The 17,988-nt window shown below is 39.7% G+C and overlaps 2 protein-coding genes across 10 annotated transcripts in view; one reads left to right on the plus strand and one right to left on the minus strand.

The window, feature by feature from the left end:
• The window catches only part of slc44a5b (solute carrier family 44 member 5b), a 40,734-nt gene extending 33,017 nt beyond the window's left edge, over positions 1-7,717 (plus strand). For 3 of the 6 annotated variants that reach the window (XM_039810869.1, XM_039810871.1, XM_039810873.1), the window contains 14 exons: positions 1,204-1,287; positions 1,554-1,666; positions 1,876-2,007; positions 2,296-2,395; positions 2,556-2,648; positions 3,070-3,157; positions 3,473-3,735; positions 3,956-4,050; positions 4,140-4,243; positions 4,365-4,438; positions 4,754-4,824; positions 5,388-5,476; positions 5,727-5,811; positions 7,507-7,717. In XM_039810869.1, coding sequence (XP_039666803.1) covers positions 1,204-1,287; positions 1,554-1,666; positions 1,876-2,007; positions 2,296-2,395; positions 2,556-2,648; positions 3,070-3,157; positions 3,473-3,735; positions 3,956-4,050; positions 4,140-4,243; positions 4,365-4,438; positions 4,754-4,824; positions 5,388-5,476; positions 5,727-5,811; positions 7,507-7,616 — 1,501 coding nt within the window. In that variant the 3' untranslated portion in view covers positions 7,617-7,717. Of the gene's footprint in view, positions 1-1,203; positions 1,288-1,553; positions 1,667-1,875; positions 2,008-2,295; positions 2,396-2,555; positions 2,649-3,069; positions 3,158-3,472; positions 3,736-3,955; positions 4,051-4,139; positions 4,244-4,364; positions 4,439-4,753; positions 4,825-5,387; positions 5,477-5,726; positions 5,812-6,128; positions 7,453-7,506 lie in introns of those variants that run through there. The other 3 variants (XM_039810868.1, XM_039810870.1, XM_039810872.1) reach the window with 1 other exon arrangement.
• Positions 7,718-9,825: 2,108 nt separating this feature from the next.
• Positions 9,826-17,686, minus strand: LOC120565249 (LIM/homeobox protein Lhx8). Of its 4 annotated transcripts, none has more exons than XM_039810875.1 (8): positions 17,523-17,686; positions 16,076-16,201; positions 15,752-15,873; positions 14,829-15,046; positions 13,780-13,883; positions 12,673-12,768; positions 11,337-11,526; positions 9,826-10,704 (listed from the first exon to the last, which is right to left on the minus strand). In XM_039810875.1, exons 1-8 carry the CDS (start codon positions 17,601-17,603, stop codon positions 10,628-10,630), a joined length of 1,014 nt encoding a protein of 337 aa, XP_039666809.1. In that variant the 5' UTR covers positions 17,604-17,686; the 3' UTR covers positions 9,826-10,627. The 4 variants fall into 4 exon arrangements, with proteins under 4 accessions (XP_039666809.1, XP_039666808.1, XP_039666810.1 ...); XM_039810874.1 differs by having other exon boundaries at positions 14,829-15,049; XM_039810876.1 differs by lacking the exon at positions 17,523-17,686 and adding an exon at positions 16,755-17,058 and having other exon boundaries at positions 14,829-15,049.
• Positions 17,687-17,988: the final 302 nt, after the last annotated feature.

Raw genomic sequence — 17,988 nt, forward strand, 5'->3', positions numbered from 1 at the left:
ATGAACAATCTGTTCCTGTGTCCCTCCACCTGCAACATTGGACAGGGATTAGGACAGATTAATACAATTGTTTGTGGCATATATCTACCTCAAAACATCCAGTCATCTACTGCTTTGGGTGTCAAATAACATATAGAGTGATGTGGGGTCCCCCTGGTGGTCATTAGGTTTGCTCCCTTGCTCTAGATATGAATGCAGGTTTGCATAACAGGGCTGGATATGATCCAAAATATTGTCTTTAGACAGGGTTGCGGTGACCTTTTAGGGAGCTGATGTAGAACTTTTCATTATATGGTTGGTTTCAGAACAGCTTTCAGTGCTCTGTTTAGCCCTTGGCAACGTTAGCTTGTCCTCTTTCCCTCCTCTGTCTGTACTTTAGAGATGTATCCGAGTTATAGGGCAGTGTGTATGCAGTCAAACTTTGCAGTAGTCATGTTCTGACATTGCTGCAAGTCTTGTAGTTATATTTTCCCTGTGGGGACTCAACACTAGAGTGTGTTTGTGATTTCCCTGTTTGTGAGTTCTTTAAATACGCTAATAGAATTAGGCAAAAAATATGTTTGGTTTTATGCTGAATCATTTGTCTTTGGTTGAGATTTTGTCATTTGCTCAGGGAACATTTAAGATTTCAAGATATATTGAGTCATTTTTAAAAAATTTAAGATTAATCCAGGTGACAACTAAAACAGTATTTTAGCATTTGAAGCACTTCTTTATTTATATATATTTTTTTGGTTATCAAGCACTTGACCTGTACTGTGAACAGAAACCTATGGGTTATTGATCTGACACATCCATTAATATGTGCTATTCCACTAGGTGCTCCTTGTATCACATCCAGTAACACGCTGCTATACCATTTACCGCCATACTGAAGGTACTATTGCTCCATAGCGCTTCAGTAACACTAATGCTGTTTTGTGGCTCCTGGATATGAAACTTAGAATAGTTTTCTTAAGACCCTCATAACCCAATAAGTAGGTCTCAAACCTGAGAATATCAAAAGCATTTTGAAACTGTATTCATCTTTGTTCCATAGTAGGAGCATTATAGATAAATAAAGTGTCAAGATGTTTTTGAGAAACCCTAGTAATTAAGTTATTCATCTGTCACAGTCCCTCTCCGTATCCTTATTAAATCCCTTTTTTGTCACCTTGTCTCTTTCCCACTCCTTCCAATCTCACCTTGTTACTCCCATCACAGAGGTATCGCCAATCTGCTGAATGCCAAAGAAGTTGGCATGAAGATCTTTGAGGATTATGCAAATTCCTGGAACTGGATCCTCATGTAAGAATATGCTGTGGCTTTTGGTGATTTTCATGAATTCACTTCCCTTTATTGATTATGTGCTTCTGTGGGTAGAGAAACTTATTTGAGCCATCAGTGAAATAGATGATGTCCTAACTGCTTGGAACAGTAGGCGATTTAAATAGCACCAGATACATTCCTATTTTCCAAACATCTTACTGAATGAATTCTTAAACTCCAGATTCCTTTCTTTACCTGTCAAATACCTGTCAGTTCCCAGTATGCACATGTTTGTGTTGTTGCAGTGGTCTGGTTATAACCATGGCGGTCAGTCTGGTCTTTATCTTGCTGCTGCGCTACACTGCCGGCGTGTTCCTGTGGCTCATTGTCTTGAGTGTGATCGCTGCGATCGGCTACGGTGAGTATTCCCCATAGACAGTTAACCTCCCATTGCCAGTGGCTGCTGGTACACATGTTGGAGATGTTGCCCACGTCTTTTACATTTGACTTTCTCACCTGTCTTGCCGTGAGCAGTTCTGTTGTCATGACAAGCTGTGGCAGATTTAGATTTGTCTTACCTTGTTGCATCCTTACCTGGCGTTTATTCTGTCTCTCTGTGTCTCCCAGGTATCTGGCACTGCTACTGGGAGTACAGCTCTCTGAGCGGGAAGCCAGGCGCTAATGTCACCATCTCTGATATCGGCTTTCACACAGACTTGAGTATTTTCCTTCAGCTCAGACAGACGTGGCTTATCTTCAGTATGTTGTCATCCACTATCATACATTTACCTCACACTTTAGATGTTATTATGTGAACCCAAACCCTTATAGCCACAGTGCAATGCTCGCCCCACTGAGTTTTGCTCAACCGCATCATATAAACAACAATTTTCCATCCCTGTAGACTTGAGGTTTTAAAAATGAAACCTTCTAGAGAGAATGCTAGCACAGTGATTTTAAATTTTTTTTTTTTTACTAACTGAAACTGATATAAAACATTTTTGTTGTATGTGCATTGACTAATAATCAAACACATTTGTTTTGTAGTGATCTGTCTTTCTGTGATTGAGGCCATTATTGTGGTTATACTGATATTTCTGAGGACAAGGCTGCGCATCGCTATTGCATTACTGAAGGAGGGAAGCAGGTATGAATAAAAGCTCGGTTGATTACTTGAAAATGAAATAGTGTTTTTATTTTATTCTCTATCTCTCTATATATATATATATATATATATATATATGCACGCACGCACGCACACACATACACAGAGCTTTTTCAAAACCGGATGTCTTTCTTGTTTTTAGGGCCATCAGCTACATCATGTCCACTCTCTTGTACCCGATCATCACCTTTCTCCTTCTGGCCATCTGCATCGCTTACTGGGTCGTCACAGCAGTGTATCCTTCGAACTGCTGGTTCATCGATGAACTGTTTCATTCAAAGAATTCTGCTGCGTTCATCCAGTCTGCAGTAGTTCAAACACTATATCAAGTTCATTAGGATTATCCACACGGTCATATAGAAAAATCTGCTAGTAAACAGACCATGCACTGTTGTAGTTGTAGAAAATGGCTAGGGCTTCCTTCACTTGGTGCTTTATGTTTTTTTTTAAAGCAAGAGCAAAATGGGGCGAGCGTGTGCTGGTGTGTCTCAGTAAATAGTTTAGCATAGACCCAGGCTTGTAATGCCTGGATGAACGAGAGGACTCTGTGTAAGTAGCGCATAACTGAAGTATTAAAACCAAACTGAGTTTGTTTTCAGGGATTGCTGTGTGGAGGAAATGTCTCTTTGTGTTGCCCTTAACTAGTTTGACCTCAGCTTCTTAGCATCATCTGGCAACGCAGTCTACAAGGTCGCACCTACTGATGATAAATGCATGTATGCCAACCTCACATGCAGTCCAAAGGTTAGTTCCACCTGCCACTTCTCGCACTGTGAAATGTTTTTCAGACTGTAATCAATCAAAGCATGTGTTATAGTTTCTTCTTATTGCCTACAAGTAAAATCTAATAGCTGAGCGTGACTTTTTAAAATCAATCTCTAAGGCTGATGGGAATAGAGTTCACATTAGTCGCTGATGCTTAAAAGTCACACCAGTGTTTCTCTTTGATTGAGTAGTTTAGCTTGTTATGAATTAAGTGTAAAAGTACTTAAGGAAATATGAGGTCACATTACTCTTATCCGACTGCACCTCGAGATCAAATCTGTTGCTTTCTTTCAGACATTCAGTCAAACCAATATTACCAAAGTGTGCCCCGGGTCACAGTGCATGTTTGCCTTCTACGGTGGAGAAAGTGTGTACCATCGCTACATCCTAGTCCTCCATGTGTGTAACCTGTTCGTGTTCCTCTGGCTGGTCAACTTTACCATGGCGCTGGGCCAGTGTGCCCTGGCCGGGGCCTTCGCGTCCTACTACTGGGCCCTGAAGAAGCCAAACGACATCCCCGCATGCCCCCTCTACTCATCTTTCAGCCGAGCCATACGGTAGGGAGCTGTAACATACCACTATTGTCCATGTCAAAGTTAAGCTGTCCAATGCTGTACGCATATTTCTTTACTCTTAAACGACTGGTATGAATAAAAGTCCAAAAACCGACAGGATCAAAAGAAAGGATTTTTCAGTACAAGCATCTATTGAATCCACAAAGAATCTAACGCAAAGTGTTAAGATGTCTAATACACTATTTGGTTTCTCGTGTCACAGTTACCACACAGGTTCTCTTGCCTTTGGTTCTCTGATCCTCTCTGTGGTTCAGATGTTCCGAATTGTTCTGGAGTACCTGGATCACAAACTGAAAGGTAAGCTGTAACTCTTGAAAACACTAACTAACCCTAATCTTTACACAATTTATTTCCAATGGGATGATGATTGATGATAATTTTTCCAGGTTCTCAAAATGCATGCGCTCGATTCGTGCTTTGCTGCCTCAAATGCTGCTTCTGGTGCCTGGAACATTTCATCAGGTTTATAAACCGAAACGCATACATTATGGTGAGTTACGAGACACCGACATGGATTATTTTATTGCAAGTAAATGTTAGCAGTTCAGTTGTTAGTTGAGCTGGCTTGTGCCTTAATGCTTCATTACTCTCTACTTCTCTCTCACAAACAGATAGCAATATATGGAAAGAACTTCTGCACCTCTTCTAAGGATGCTTTCTTTCTCTTGATGAGGAACGTTATTAGGTAAGGCCTTATCTTGTAGGTCTGTGTCAGATCCATGCGTCTAAAAGAGATCAGAGTGCAAATGACTTGCTGCTGAAAAACACTCCGTTAACATGCCAGGCTAAGAAAAATACAAGATGTTTAGATTTTGGCTAAAAAACAATCGAGAAAAAGGTGTGGATTTGCTTTATGTAATTCAAACAGTCAAGAAATGAGTGTTTAAACCAGTTGCACATGTTTCCTCATTAGCCTACTCATCATTTATTTAATGCTGTGTGTGCACTTTCTGTGACTGCGTCTCTCCTCCACTCTGGCTTTTCTCTGCCTCATCTTTAGGGTGGCTGTCCTTGACAAGGTGACAGACTTTCTGCTCTTCTTGGGAAAACTGCTTATTTCAGGAAGTGTTGGTGAGTTTCATGTCACCTGCAGTCTGTAATGTGACATAAACAGTGGCATGGACAAAAAAACTGCAGGAGAGAGAGAATGAGATATCCTCCTAAATGTAAGGTGGATGATAAATCCTCTCACTCAGTTTTTTTTCTGCCATGCTCATACTTTATTTCCACTCAGTTTGTGTCATTCTTAGTTGAAATTTACTGTTGCACATGTTTTCTGCCGGTCTGTGGGAAAAAATAAGTCTCTTTAGGAGGCCTTAAATTCAGTTCAGTTAATGAGAACTTCATTTAAACATGAATCAAAATGAATCCTAGAAGTTACCCGTACAAATCCCTGAACATCAAAAATAGTGCGCTATTTGTCCAAGATGTATCGATCTAAATGTGTGTGTTTGTAAACCCTTAATGTTTCCCCTATCAACCAATTTAAAAAGCATTTTAGAATAAATGATGCTGCTTGATTTGTCCAAAAATCCCTTATGTATTTATGTTTGATCTTAAAGGATTTATAAAGTAACCCTTTTTAAGGATTGAACAAGAAATTAGACTGCCATGCTTTTTTTTATGTTTTCCAGGTGTTCTTGCATTTTTCTTCTTCACACATAAAATACCAGTCATTCAAGAGGAGACGCCATCCCTAAATTACTGCTGGGTCCCCCTTCTGGTAAGGAATAAATCAAGTTTCTTCGGGAAGTTTAGGCATGTTTGTATTCTGACTTGAACTATTCACTGTGCATATGATAGATAGATAGATAGATAGATAGATAGATAGATAGATAGATAGATAGATAGATAGATAGATAGATAGATAGATAGATAGATAGATAGATAGATAGATAGATAGATAGATAGATAGATAGATAGATAGATGTTGACAGTATAGCATACTGACTTCAACCTGTTGATTCTTTCAGACGGTGGTATTTGGATCCTACATGATTGCACATGGCTTTTTAAACGTCTTTGCCATGTGTGTGGACACGTTGTTCCTGTGCTTTTGTAAGTATGCGGGTTGTTTCAGTACTTTACATGACCCAGTGTGAGAATATGACTACTTGTACTGATCACTGCTAATGTGGTTAAAAATGAAATGCCAAGTAGCCTGTCACCAGCTGAAAATAACTCTCTTCTGCTTAAAAACGGGCTCTTAATGACAACTAAAATAGATTCCTGCTCATTCAGCTCTCTAATTCCTGCCTGACCGTTTTGAATATTTCTCTCTGCTAAGTCTTTGCTTTGCTTTCTCTTTCTGGCTGTCACTCTGTCTGCTATTCCTGCTCCTCCTGTCTTCTGCTGTGCTGGGGACCTGGTCTCAGGTGAAGACCTAGAGCGGAATGACGGTTCTTCTTCCAGGCCCTACTACATGTCTCCTGGCCTGCACAAGATCCTGCGCAAAGGAGAGGAGGGTGCCAAATTATGCACTGCCTCTTGAGCAATGTGCGGCCACTTTTACTGCTACTTTAACTGCTGACTCACTCACTCACTTCTCCATATCTGTATGTGTTGGGGTCTGGACATTTGAGAGCGAGTACTGTAGGGCTAAACATCAACACTGGATGCATCCCAGCTTGGTCAGGAATGGCTTGGACATGAAAGGACATGTTTTTACTTCGGTTCCTCCCAGAAAAGGCATGGGCGACTAGAAAAGACCAGTTTCCTTACTCTTGAGCCAACTCAGATACTTGCCTTTTTTTCTGCCACGCTTTCTTTTTTCTTCTCTGTATTCTCTTCTGACCTCTGCCTTACTGAGAGGGTACATGCTAACTCGCAGGACGGACACACAGGCTAAGATGAATATGATATGAGCATTTTTACCCAAACAAACATAATGGAACTTAAGATGTACAGATGCCACTGATGGACTATGGCATAAGGTTTTACCATTTAAAAAAAAAAAAAAAAAAAAAAAAAAATGGTGGACTTATGGGGCACACCTCTTGTCGCACTTTGGTCTTCTAGTGTAAAATCATGTTTTGTATGCACTTTGACATGTGGGAAAAGAACCATGTGATTTATTTCTTCTGTCAAGCATGATTATTTTGCTGGCTGTTGATATTTACCATTGGCTTTATATGTTGCTTTGATCCACCGTATTTATACTAACACAGATCCAAAAATGGTGTGTATTTCTGCACTTAGCAAAACTGGTTTCTCTTATTTTACATAATAAAAAAAAAAAGAAGGTCACAATCATTTCAAAGTTTCCATTATAAAGATCAGCTCACAGATGTACTGTAAACCAGACAGAGACTTTGTGGGAGGTTAAGACTTCAAAATACATTTTATGGTTTTTGCTTACGATTTGAATAGAACAGTTTCCAGGAAACTTCTGAATGCAGCCACTAGTTTATGTGCCTAGTTGTGAAAAAAATAAAAAAATAAATTGTTCCTCTTATTCTGTGGTTTTAGACCTTACTCCAGGAACCTTTTTTGCGATACAGTTTATAAAAGGATGTCAAAGCCATTTTTGGTAAATTTTTTATTGGATGGTTCAAATGTATTGTATTGCGAAGTATAATACACGCATCTATCTGGAGGTTATTCAGTGTTCTTTTTGTATAGGAGAATTTTTTTTATCAATGAAATCCAATGAAAATGTGAAATCATTTTTTTTGAATAAACATAAATGGTTTAAGTTTTGTCCAGTGCAATTCCCATCTCCATTTTTAACACGTTGCTCCTGCTGCCTCCTAGTGTGGGATCTGGAGGCGAACGACGGCTCTCCCGACCGGCCCTTCTACATGAACAAAACCTTGAGGAACATCCTCGACAAGAAGAACGTCAAGAAGACGAGCAAGAAATAGTGAAAAGATGAAAGGTGGAGGGGAGAAAGAGACTTCAGGTCATGTACCAAAGAATGGTACAAGCCCATGTGCCATTAAATTTGGCACATTTGCCAAATTACATTTGGCAAAGTGTACACAAGTTGCAACTGTGCACTATAATGAACAAACCGATAAGCAGTTCTGATAATTAGATTCCCACATGCTCACAATTTATGGACTTGATAGTCAAAACAAGTCTAGTTTTGTATGGTGTACAAAGTCACACCAAGTTCTTGTAAATATAACATTTTTATTTTATTGTCATAACTGAAAATATATATATATGTGTATAAATATGTATACTTTTTACAGCCACAGTCGTACTACACAGTAAGTTCCTATTGGAACGAGTGATTTCTTTCTTTATTGAGATTGTGGTAAACCTCAGCTGTTTTTGCTCCTAATCTGTTGTAGTTGCCAGTTCTTACCACTTGGTGGTGCCAGTCATTAGTAGACGTCTTATGTGTACTGTTGTTGAGGCGTGAATGCACTGCTGATTGAACTAGTTTTTCCATGAAATGGTCAAACTTCAGCGCGTCTGTGTATTGTGTTATCACAATTTTTTTTAACCTCACATTGTCTCAAATTGAGAAACTTATTTGCCACTCAACGTCCACTGTTTTCATATTTAACTCCCAAGGACATAATGGCACAGCAGTTCAAAGTGCTTCACTCTTTTAAGTGCCTTTTTCTTAGAATTGCCACATTGAGTGTCTAATTGTATCCTGGTGCTACCATAGGTTACTTGAAGTTTATATTTACATAGTTTATTTGAAAAAGCTTCTCTAATTTTTAAAAACATATCTTGTTAAAGGGATAGTCAGCAGCCAGTGACGGCTTTCCAGATGTTAGGGCTTGAAGTGGAAGGTGAAGTGGAAGGATGCTCTGTGTTTTGGTGGTTTGGAAGCACGTCCCTTAACCATAAAGTCGCAATTTATTTTCTCGGCTGCCGCCTGTGTGTCCAACCAGCAAAGAGTGCAGAACCTCAAGGTGTTACACATGGGCCTACCATTACAACATGTGCTCTTAAAGTCATACTCCCCCCAAAATGTATCTTATTAGTATTAACAAGTCACCTCCTTTTTTAAAAGTGGCAGTAAAAAGTGGCTTCCATTACAGAGAACTGTGGCTGTGGTCATCATGATTCGATGTCAGTTATAACACTACACCTACAGGCCTTTTTTGTCACTTTACTTTAATGAAAGCAATATCTGACAAACAAATATACAGCTAAGTGCACAAGCTACAAACGCAGTGTATTTAGCCGTTCCAAATTTTTTTTTTTTTTATAAAACGAGTGTCTCAAACAGACTGAACATGAGGACGGAGAGCAGAGAAATTTGTCTTAAGCTGCTGTAGAGGTTTGAGAAGTTTCTGTGATGATTTTTAGATTTATTGAGTAGTATAAACGACCACACTCCTGTAGAGGATAAAGATTCTTGATCTGGGTAGAGTATCGCCCTGATTCACAGATTTGGGTGTGACCAGGTTGTTGGTAAAGTCACTGATAAATATAAACGAGTGACACAAGCTGTTGGCAGTTTCCCACACTGTGTCCATGTGTTTCACAGACCTCAAACTTTTGATGAGGTTTTTCTTTTATTTCCTAAATGGATGTATGCATCATTGGGATGATGCTCACCTTTTAAGAGATCTTTGAGATGTGACTCATGCTTGTGAGTCTTTGTACCGTGTTTGTCGAACCCGAGAGCCTGCCCTCATGGTGCCTCAGAGCGACCGCACCGCCAGGCTCACACGCCTTCTGCCGCCGTTTGAGCTGAACACGCTGGGACACGTACAACATAACCGTTCAGTAAAAGCAAAACAACTCTGCTAGTGTATCCGAAAGGAGAGAAATGATGCATGTAGTGCTCAGTGTGGCATATTACGCGTGTAGCATGAATAACTACTAGTCTCCCAGTTGAATTGTTTCTTTATGTCCATACAGCTCAGGTTTAGTTTCATTCCCATAAGGGTGAATACCTAAGATCTGATAAGTGAAGTAAAAACTGTGTTTTTATATGCCTCCCCCCCCCCCCCCCCCCCCCCCCCCCTCCCTGGCATGTCTGTAAATTAGATTCTTTTGGTCAACCACAGTCAACAAGTAGACACAAGTAAAACGTCTCTCCTTGTTAGAATGTGCGTGCGTCTCTTACCGCAAACTTTTAAAAGTCAAACTCTGAAGACGCAGTGCTCAAACCTGTCCATACTCCAAACTGTTTTTATTTATTGTGCATTTGTGCAGAAAGCTGACAGTATAAATGCCTCCATATATTTTATTTATACAGTAAAAATTGCATGTGTGTTTTAACAGAATATATTGCCTTCAAATATAGATTTTTTTGTACTTGTGTTTTCATCAATAAATAGTTTTTCTACAATGCATTTCCAATTTTTAAACCTGCCCATTCAGCTCTTAACACTGCAGCATGTCAGCTGTCACTGGATCTGACCAGTAAGCTATCGGTATTCATTCATTCATTCCGGGTTTGTGAAATTAGACATTTATTTTCAAAACAGACTTCACATACAATAAATAAATAAAATTGCAATATCCAAACACTGCTATACAAACAATTTCAAGTTCACCTTCATAATGAGTTGACATGGGGTGGGAGGGGGGTGTGGTGGTGTTCACTAGAGGAGCACGGTCAAACTGTGTCACCAACTACACAAACAAATATAAATCTATAATGTCATATGTCACAATCCAATGAGGTACAATAAAACCTTTCCAATTCCACATTATACAGAACAAATAATAGTCCTCCGTTATATGCTCTACCGTGAATTTAGTGTTTTCAAAGAATGTCAACATTTAATGAATTACTGACAGTTGAAGTAAAGGAAATGTGGAGATCTGAATACTGCTAATGACGACCGCTGGTTGATTTGTGTGTGTGTGTGTGTGTGTGTGTGTGTGTGTGTGTGTGTGTGTGTGTGTGTGTGTGTGTGTGTGTGTGTGTGTGTGGGGGCGGGGCGGGCGGCGCTCAGGCGTGAGACACAGGCAGGGAGGTCATGGCGTGGGCTGGCAGCAGCGGTTGAAACATGGATGGAGGGGAGTGTACTGCGGGCACACAAAGAGAGAGCACTTGAGTCGTTACAGTTACAGGGTACATTTCATGAGCATAGTTTGTGGATAACCGTATCATTTAAAATATGTATCTTTCCGTTTAGGTTAATTAATCGAATAGAAAAAGCTATCTTTGTATACATTATATTCTGAACTTTATATAGCAACCTTAAAAAATCTTTTCAAAACTCTTAAAATCCATTTCGATGTTCATCTTATAACCTGATATTTTTTGAAAAATCATAGATGCTCTCCTTTACCTTTTTGGAAGAGATTTTTTTTAACATTACTTAAATATAACTGCAAATTATTAGCAAATAAGCTTATCTTTTTCTTTGGCTTCATTTCTGCCACTCACTTCTTTCTGTGTAATGTTCAGAGCTAAACCTTCAATCACTAACGCAAATAAAGAAGGCGATAACGGGGCAACAACCATAGATATAAAATACTACAATGTTGGTGTCTTAGTGCCTCGTTAGTCAAAATACTCAAGGTGAAGTTCCATTTAAATAAACCAGAACAATATAATATTTCAAATGTTAAAATAGGAATTTGACACTTTTTTTTTTTATAGTAAGCAGTGAACCACAGTAAAACGGTATCATCGTGACAAGGCTGGTGCTCACTGTCTATGAAGGAGTGTAGTGCAGAGAGCATTGATCCCTCCGGGCCTCCGTACGCTGTGTACTGCAGCTCCTCGGGGGTCGGGGTGGGCTGCGAGAGGCGGCTGGACTGCAGGGAGGTCAGGGGGGTGCTGGACGTGTGGTTGGGGCTCACGTGCTTCTTGTGGCGCGCTCTGCAGTTCTGGAACCAGACCTGTTGATTAACGGGACAAACGCTTTTTTTTTTTTTTTTTTAGGGATGCATCGGACGGTAGCGAGCCGTAAAAGAAGAAGCAACAAACACAAAGGTGAATAGGTTGGGTAATCATGTTAGCTTGTAAACTGTACAAGCCTTTATCTCTCTGCCAAGAAATCTGATGGAGTGACCGTCGAGGAGACACTTCTGCCCCTGGTGAGTAAAACCAGTGTCACTATCGAAACATCGTTAGCAGTGGAAACTGGTCGAAGTCTCAACCAGTAATTTAAAGCTGTGTGTGACTGGAAACACAGCCAATTCTATCCTATACAATAGAAGGAGAAAAATATGTGCGTTCTGGGTCTTACATGGTTATACAGATTATTTTTTGGGCATTTCCACCTTTTAATTTTGACAGGACAGCTAGGTGAGAGAGAGGGGTAAGACATGCTGGAAATCGTCACAGGTCGGATTCGAACCCTGGACCTCTGCGTCGAGGCATAAACCTCTCAGTATATGTGCGCCTGCTCTACCCACTGAACCAACCCGGCCACCGGTTATACAGCTTTTACCAGTGCTGGAAAGTAACTGAGTACAATTGCTCAATTACTGTATACTTAAGTATACATTTGAGGGTTTTTTACTTTACTTGAGTATTTCTATTTAATGCTGCATTGCACTTCTACTCTACTACATTCCAGAGGAAAACGTAGTACTTTGTACTCACTTGTCAACTACAGTTACTGGATACTTTGGCGATCCATATTTTGCGTACATTTAAAAACATATCTCGTGAAATACAGCTTTGGATTTAACTGTGGAGCAGAATATAACGTATTTAAAACTAGCTTAACCTCAACCACCTACACAATTTAAAATGCACAATAATCATAAACCAATAATATACGATGTGCAAAAAAATAAGTTGACTATTTGCGTTTCTTTTCTTTATTCTGCCATTCAGGATCATTTGACACAAACTGGTATTATTTGAAACAGATAAAAGCTCATTTAATGGTCAAATTGAGGTTTTTCTTTTGGTTTTGTACGTGGTTTATCAGCAGCTAGTTAAGTTTGAACGTTTGCTTCTCTCGAAGTAGTATAGGATCCTTCTGTACATTCCATCATCCATATTCATCCTTCATGCACCGGCCCTTCACCGACCTGTATGACTCTTCGACTGAGGCCCGTCTGCTCCGCCAGTTTCTGCAGCGTTTGGGCGTCTGGATTGTTGTCCTGAGCAAACTGGGCCTGCATCACCTGCACGTTGAGAGGCAAAAGACAGTCGGTTAAATAACACGCAGGCTTACTCTGTCGTCGCGGGAGGAAATGCACGTTGAACTGCTGGGTGGAGATTTGACCAGCATTTGGTTTTGTGGAACACTGCTACATGTTTGTGGAAATAGTCAAATAAATACATTTATACCGATAAATGTCAATAAAAACATACTTTACGAAACAGAAAATCCAAACATTTTGGGTAATTTTGGACAGTAAATTATAGTACCCTAAACAATGGACATAATTATTACTATTATTTTTATTAAGTGAGGAAAAACTGTACAAAGTAAATTTAAAAACAAGCATCCTTGTTTGTGGCATTGTACCTGCAGCCCATTTATCATTTGTTTTTATTTTGTTAAATAAATGCTTTACATTTGAGTTTATTCAAATGGACACCTGCTTTTACGTTTACCTTGTATGCTAAACCTTTGTTACACACATTTGTAATTCTAATAACATTTTAAAGGATGAGGCCAATGTTTTTGGCTCAGTTATTTTAGGTCAAAAATGTAAGAATTCAGTGTTTTCCCAGCAGAATTGTATGTATATGTTAGGGTTGGGCGGTAATACGGTATACCGCGGGGGTCTTAAAAATAGCAACGGTATCGGTTTCAATACCGTCATTAAAAAAAAATGCAATGCACTTATATAGGAGACAAGTATTAAATATTAAATATAATTTATTTAATTATGTGTGGTTGTCATCATGTGACAGTGTGGAGGAGAAAGTAGTTTTTTTGTAAGTTGTTGTGTTATTATTGTTTCAGTATTAGTGTTTGGTATTCAGTTTCTGAACCGTGCACAAGCCAACAGTTTGGTGACGCCGTCTGAGCCTTACGTCATCATTTTTAATTAGTCACGGTGATACCGTATACCGCGGTAAAATAGGGAGGAGGTTTGACGGTATCAAAATTTGGATATTGCCCAACCCCAATATACGTATGTATTTATCTATGTGCCGTCTGTCATGTGAGGATGGAGGTTAACCTGCAGCTGGTCGGCAGTGAAGCTGGTCCGTGCTCTCTTGGAGGGTTTTGGCTGGTTGATCTCCTGTTCAGTGGGCACAGCCCCGTCCATGTTAACACTGTTTCCTGCAAGGAAGAGTCTCATATTAAAAGATCTTGAAATACTTATCACAGAATATGAAATCTATATTACTTTGAAATGCAGCATTTTAAAACCAAAAGAGCAACATGCAATAACCATATTTAAACCAAGCCATTAAAAAATGGGGACAAGTTAACTTTGATTTAAAATAGATAACTATTCTCGGGACATGATAGCCTATAAATAGTTTTGTACGTTGATTTTAGGCCTTTTAGTAATTTACATATATACCTAATGATTTCATAACATTAAAACTGAATATTCAACTTCTCTCAGTAGCTTGAAGTGAAAGGAATGACTGATTTTGAGTTTTGTCTTAAGTGATTATTTGTAGCCTATAATTATTATTATTATTATTATTATTATTATTATTATTATTATTACTGGCAATAAGGGAAATAGTTTTTTTATGTCAAAATGTAACAAATATGTAATGTAAAAAGTCTTGGATATACTTCAACCCTTTTGTTGTCTTCCCATCGACCATGCAACGTTTTGTTTTTCTGGGTTCAAATTTTTAATTCAAACCTATTTTTTAACGTTTTGGTCGACTTTTCGACACTTGTCGATTTTCCTGTCGATTTTTTCAACACTCTTTTATGAATTTATTTTCAAATGCTATAAAACTGAATAAAACACCCAAATTCAATGAAAGTAGTGAACTGGTCATTTATTTTACTGGTGGGGAGCGTTGTATAGAACTATCCACGTTATTTTTTTATTATTTTTTTTGACAGTTTGGTTGAAAGAAACCCAAAAATTCTGATTTTAGAAACATTTTGAAAATGGGTCAAATTTGACCCAAGGACAACATGAATGTTAAGTAACTGTCCCGGCCTCTAGAAAGTGCTATATAGGCTAAAAGTAAAAAAAAAAAAAAAAAAATTAAATAATAACAAGAGTAGGCCTGTATGGACCGAGTCTTTGACCTTTCTCCGCGGCCCGCTTGAGGTTGTCCAGCATGCAGTCGTAGTGGACCCTGCAGAGCACCTTCTCCTCCACCAGAGCGAACTCCTCCCCGGTGGACAGCTGTCTCTTGCAGGAGAAGCAGGCGAAGCAGGCCAGGTGGTAGACGTTGCCCTTGGCCCGGCGGACCCAGTCCGTGGAGTGGATGGTCCGGCCGCAGCACGCGCACCACGTGCCGTATCTTCTGCAGGGGAACGTCACGGTGAAGCAAATTACACACCCACGCGCAGGAGCTGCCCGAGGGCATTTAATAATAGGCTTCAGAGCCGAAGACTTGTTGCTTTTCGGCTTTTTACTGACTGATGCCAATTTCCATTAGGCCATGAATGAAATAATGTGGTGTTACCCCCGCAGAATTAGCCTAGAGTGTAGCATGGACTCCTGCAGGAAACAAAAAACCTCTGACCTAGGCTACAGCTCCAGAGATAAAGTAGGCCCTGGTAAATGGAATGAAATGAATCAAAGAGGTATATAGCCTGATTAAAGTGACTCTCAGCTTTAGTCTTTAGCCTCCTCCTCCTAGTGTAGTCACACAATATTTATAATACTAAAAATCTTCTCCATCTATCTTTTATATGCGATGATGGAAAGTTAAAAAAAAAGTTTTAGTTTGGAATTATTAACTGAATGTAGGTTAAATAATTACAATTAAAGTTAAATAAATATCCTGCCAAAGCAAGGTGACATGTCAAGTCCTGCGACTATTATTATTACTATTATTATTATTATTATTATTATTATTATTATTATTATTATTTAGTGTCAATATTCCTCGATTTGCAATAGAGAATATGTGGCCTAATTATTAAGAGGTCCATTCAATAATTTTCGTTTCGGTAGCTTCGAATGTCATTTGAGCAGCACTAATAAAAACCGATGCACATACCTAAAGTAATCCAGTTTACAGAAAACTTCTTTTTGTTTGATGTAACAGCTCGCGTGGCTGCCAAGTGAAGTCTGGCAGACGCTGCAGGAGAGACAACGCACATGCCAGCACAAGTCGTTAACCTAAAGCAGAGATGGGATGAATTAGCACAAGTCAATCAGGCCCCATATACACGCATGAACACCAGCGTGAGCCTTCAAAACCACAGAAATCCAAACGCAAACGAGGGAAAATTAGCCATAATCCAAAGTTAAATGAAAACATGGTCCTCGGGAGAAAAGAAAAAGAAATTAAAAAAAAAATGCACACAAAAAAAGTGTTTACCTTTAATAAATATTTATCCACAATTTCCTCGTTGCAGCTCGCGCACACAGCGCTACCTGACAGAGGCGCAGATGCCATCGCCCGCAGCGACGACGCGTCTTCATCCAGAACTTCCACCGACGCGCCCTGAAGGGATCAGACCTGCGGTTAGAAAGTGACACACAGGAGCGACCCTATACAGCACAGCATGGGCTACGTGCCGTGTTTGAACTCAGCTCGTGTTCACAGTCACCAAACTCGTAATACAACTGTCACATTTAAAATTAAAATACCATTCTCACATTCTAGGTTTTTCTGGCTCAGCTTCATTTGCTTAAAGATTTGTGACAATAATGTATCTTAAAACAAGCTCAGTTTACAGATGCGAAATTACAATGCCAATTAAAAAGAAAAAAACGAAATCAAAGTGAACTTATTTTTTCACTCATTAGTGAATGCCTAATTAGCTGAGAGGATATCATCTCGTATGCTCATTTGGAGTATAGGCCATATATGGCGCAGACATATATAGGCTTGTTATATTCCTGTTCTCCTTTTGATGTCCACAGTCACGACTGTTACAAACTTTATAGGCCTACGTCGGGGGTAAAAAAAAAAAAAAGGCCTCTCGTTCGTTCTCAACATGTTTTGGAGAATAGGCTACAAAAAAAAGTTTTAGCTACAACAATTCCATTCCTACCATAATGTCTCTCCTGTCCTCAGTGCACGCGCCTAGCAGCTCTTCGTCTCCTTTGCAATCTTCACACATGACGAGAAGATACACGGCGGGAAGAGGACGCAGCTCTGTCCGACCGTCGCAGCTGCCTTAAATGCCCCCCTGCTCCTTCCCATAAATATCATGCCTTTCACTTCTCACCATGACAACGCCGGCGATTACCAAAACGACATTTAAAAAGAGAGGGATAGACATTACGTACGTAAACAGACAACACTCGAGCTAATACCTATCCTGTGTGCATTATGTTCTTGAGATCCGCATTTGTGATTCGGCAACTGCTCGCTTTGCGTGCGCGCGTGACACGCCGACCCACACCAATTCCACGCGTCAATCAAAAACAAAACAACAACAAAAAAAAAACAGCGCGCGAGGTCTCGTGGGGAAGAGCATTGATTTTTTTAATAACAGCAATTAAAAGGCTAAGTTCGCCATAAAACGTCTACCCGGGGCAACCAAAAGGTGAAGAGGTCTCATTAACTACTTGAGTTTTTAATTGCAGAATTCAGGGAGGGGTAATTTGCATTACGACATTTCTTCAAATTGTGAAAATACCGTGCTGTCAGCGTGTGGAAGGCCGGCTTTTAATGACGGACGGAAGCCCACTTTGATTTAATTGGCAAAGCAATTTCGCCTATAGCCTAATATTTAATTTCCGACACGGTCTATATACACTGAGTCACACCTCAACCTGCTGATAACAAATACAGGCTCTACACGTCTGTTACTCACCTCATCGTTGGACAACAGAGATCCGTTTTCAGTCTCGTTAACAACGCAACACTCTACTTTGACTTCACTTTTCCAGCGCATGTCTGTCCAGGAGTGTGAAGCTTCCCACTTTCAAAGTAGAAGTGCTGTTATTCTTTCTTTCTCCTCCAGGATTCCTGTGTGGCTGTCACTCTGCCCTGAGCTGTTTCCAGAGGGCGGATCATAATTCATATTTTCCTGTCCTCTGTGGCCGCGCCTCCCTTTGGAAATACACTTATTGTGTGGTTTCATTTTTTGTGTGGTTTCATTTTTTTTGGAGGGGGGTGGGGTGGGGTACAAAGTCTGTCAAAGTTATATTCTTGTAGATATTTTCAGATCTATTTTTGATTGAAATGCCAATTTGCCAAGTAGGCGAACTCCTGAAATAACACGCAGGCAACATAATGAATTGTAATAACCACAGGAGAAAGTAGGCTACATCTTCTAC

Source organism: Perca fluviatilis, chromosome 9 (assembly GCF_010015445.1).
Source record: "Perca fluviatilis chromosome 9, GENO_Pfluv_1.0, whole genome shotgun sequence".
Lineage (NCBI taxonomy): Eukaryota > Metazoa > Chordata > Actinopteri > Perciformes > Percidae > Perca > Perca fluviatilis.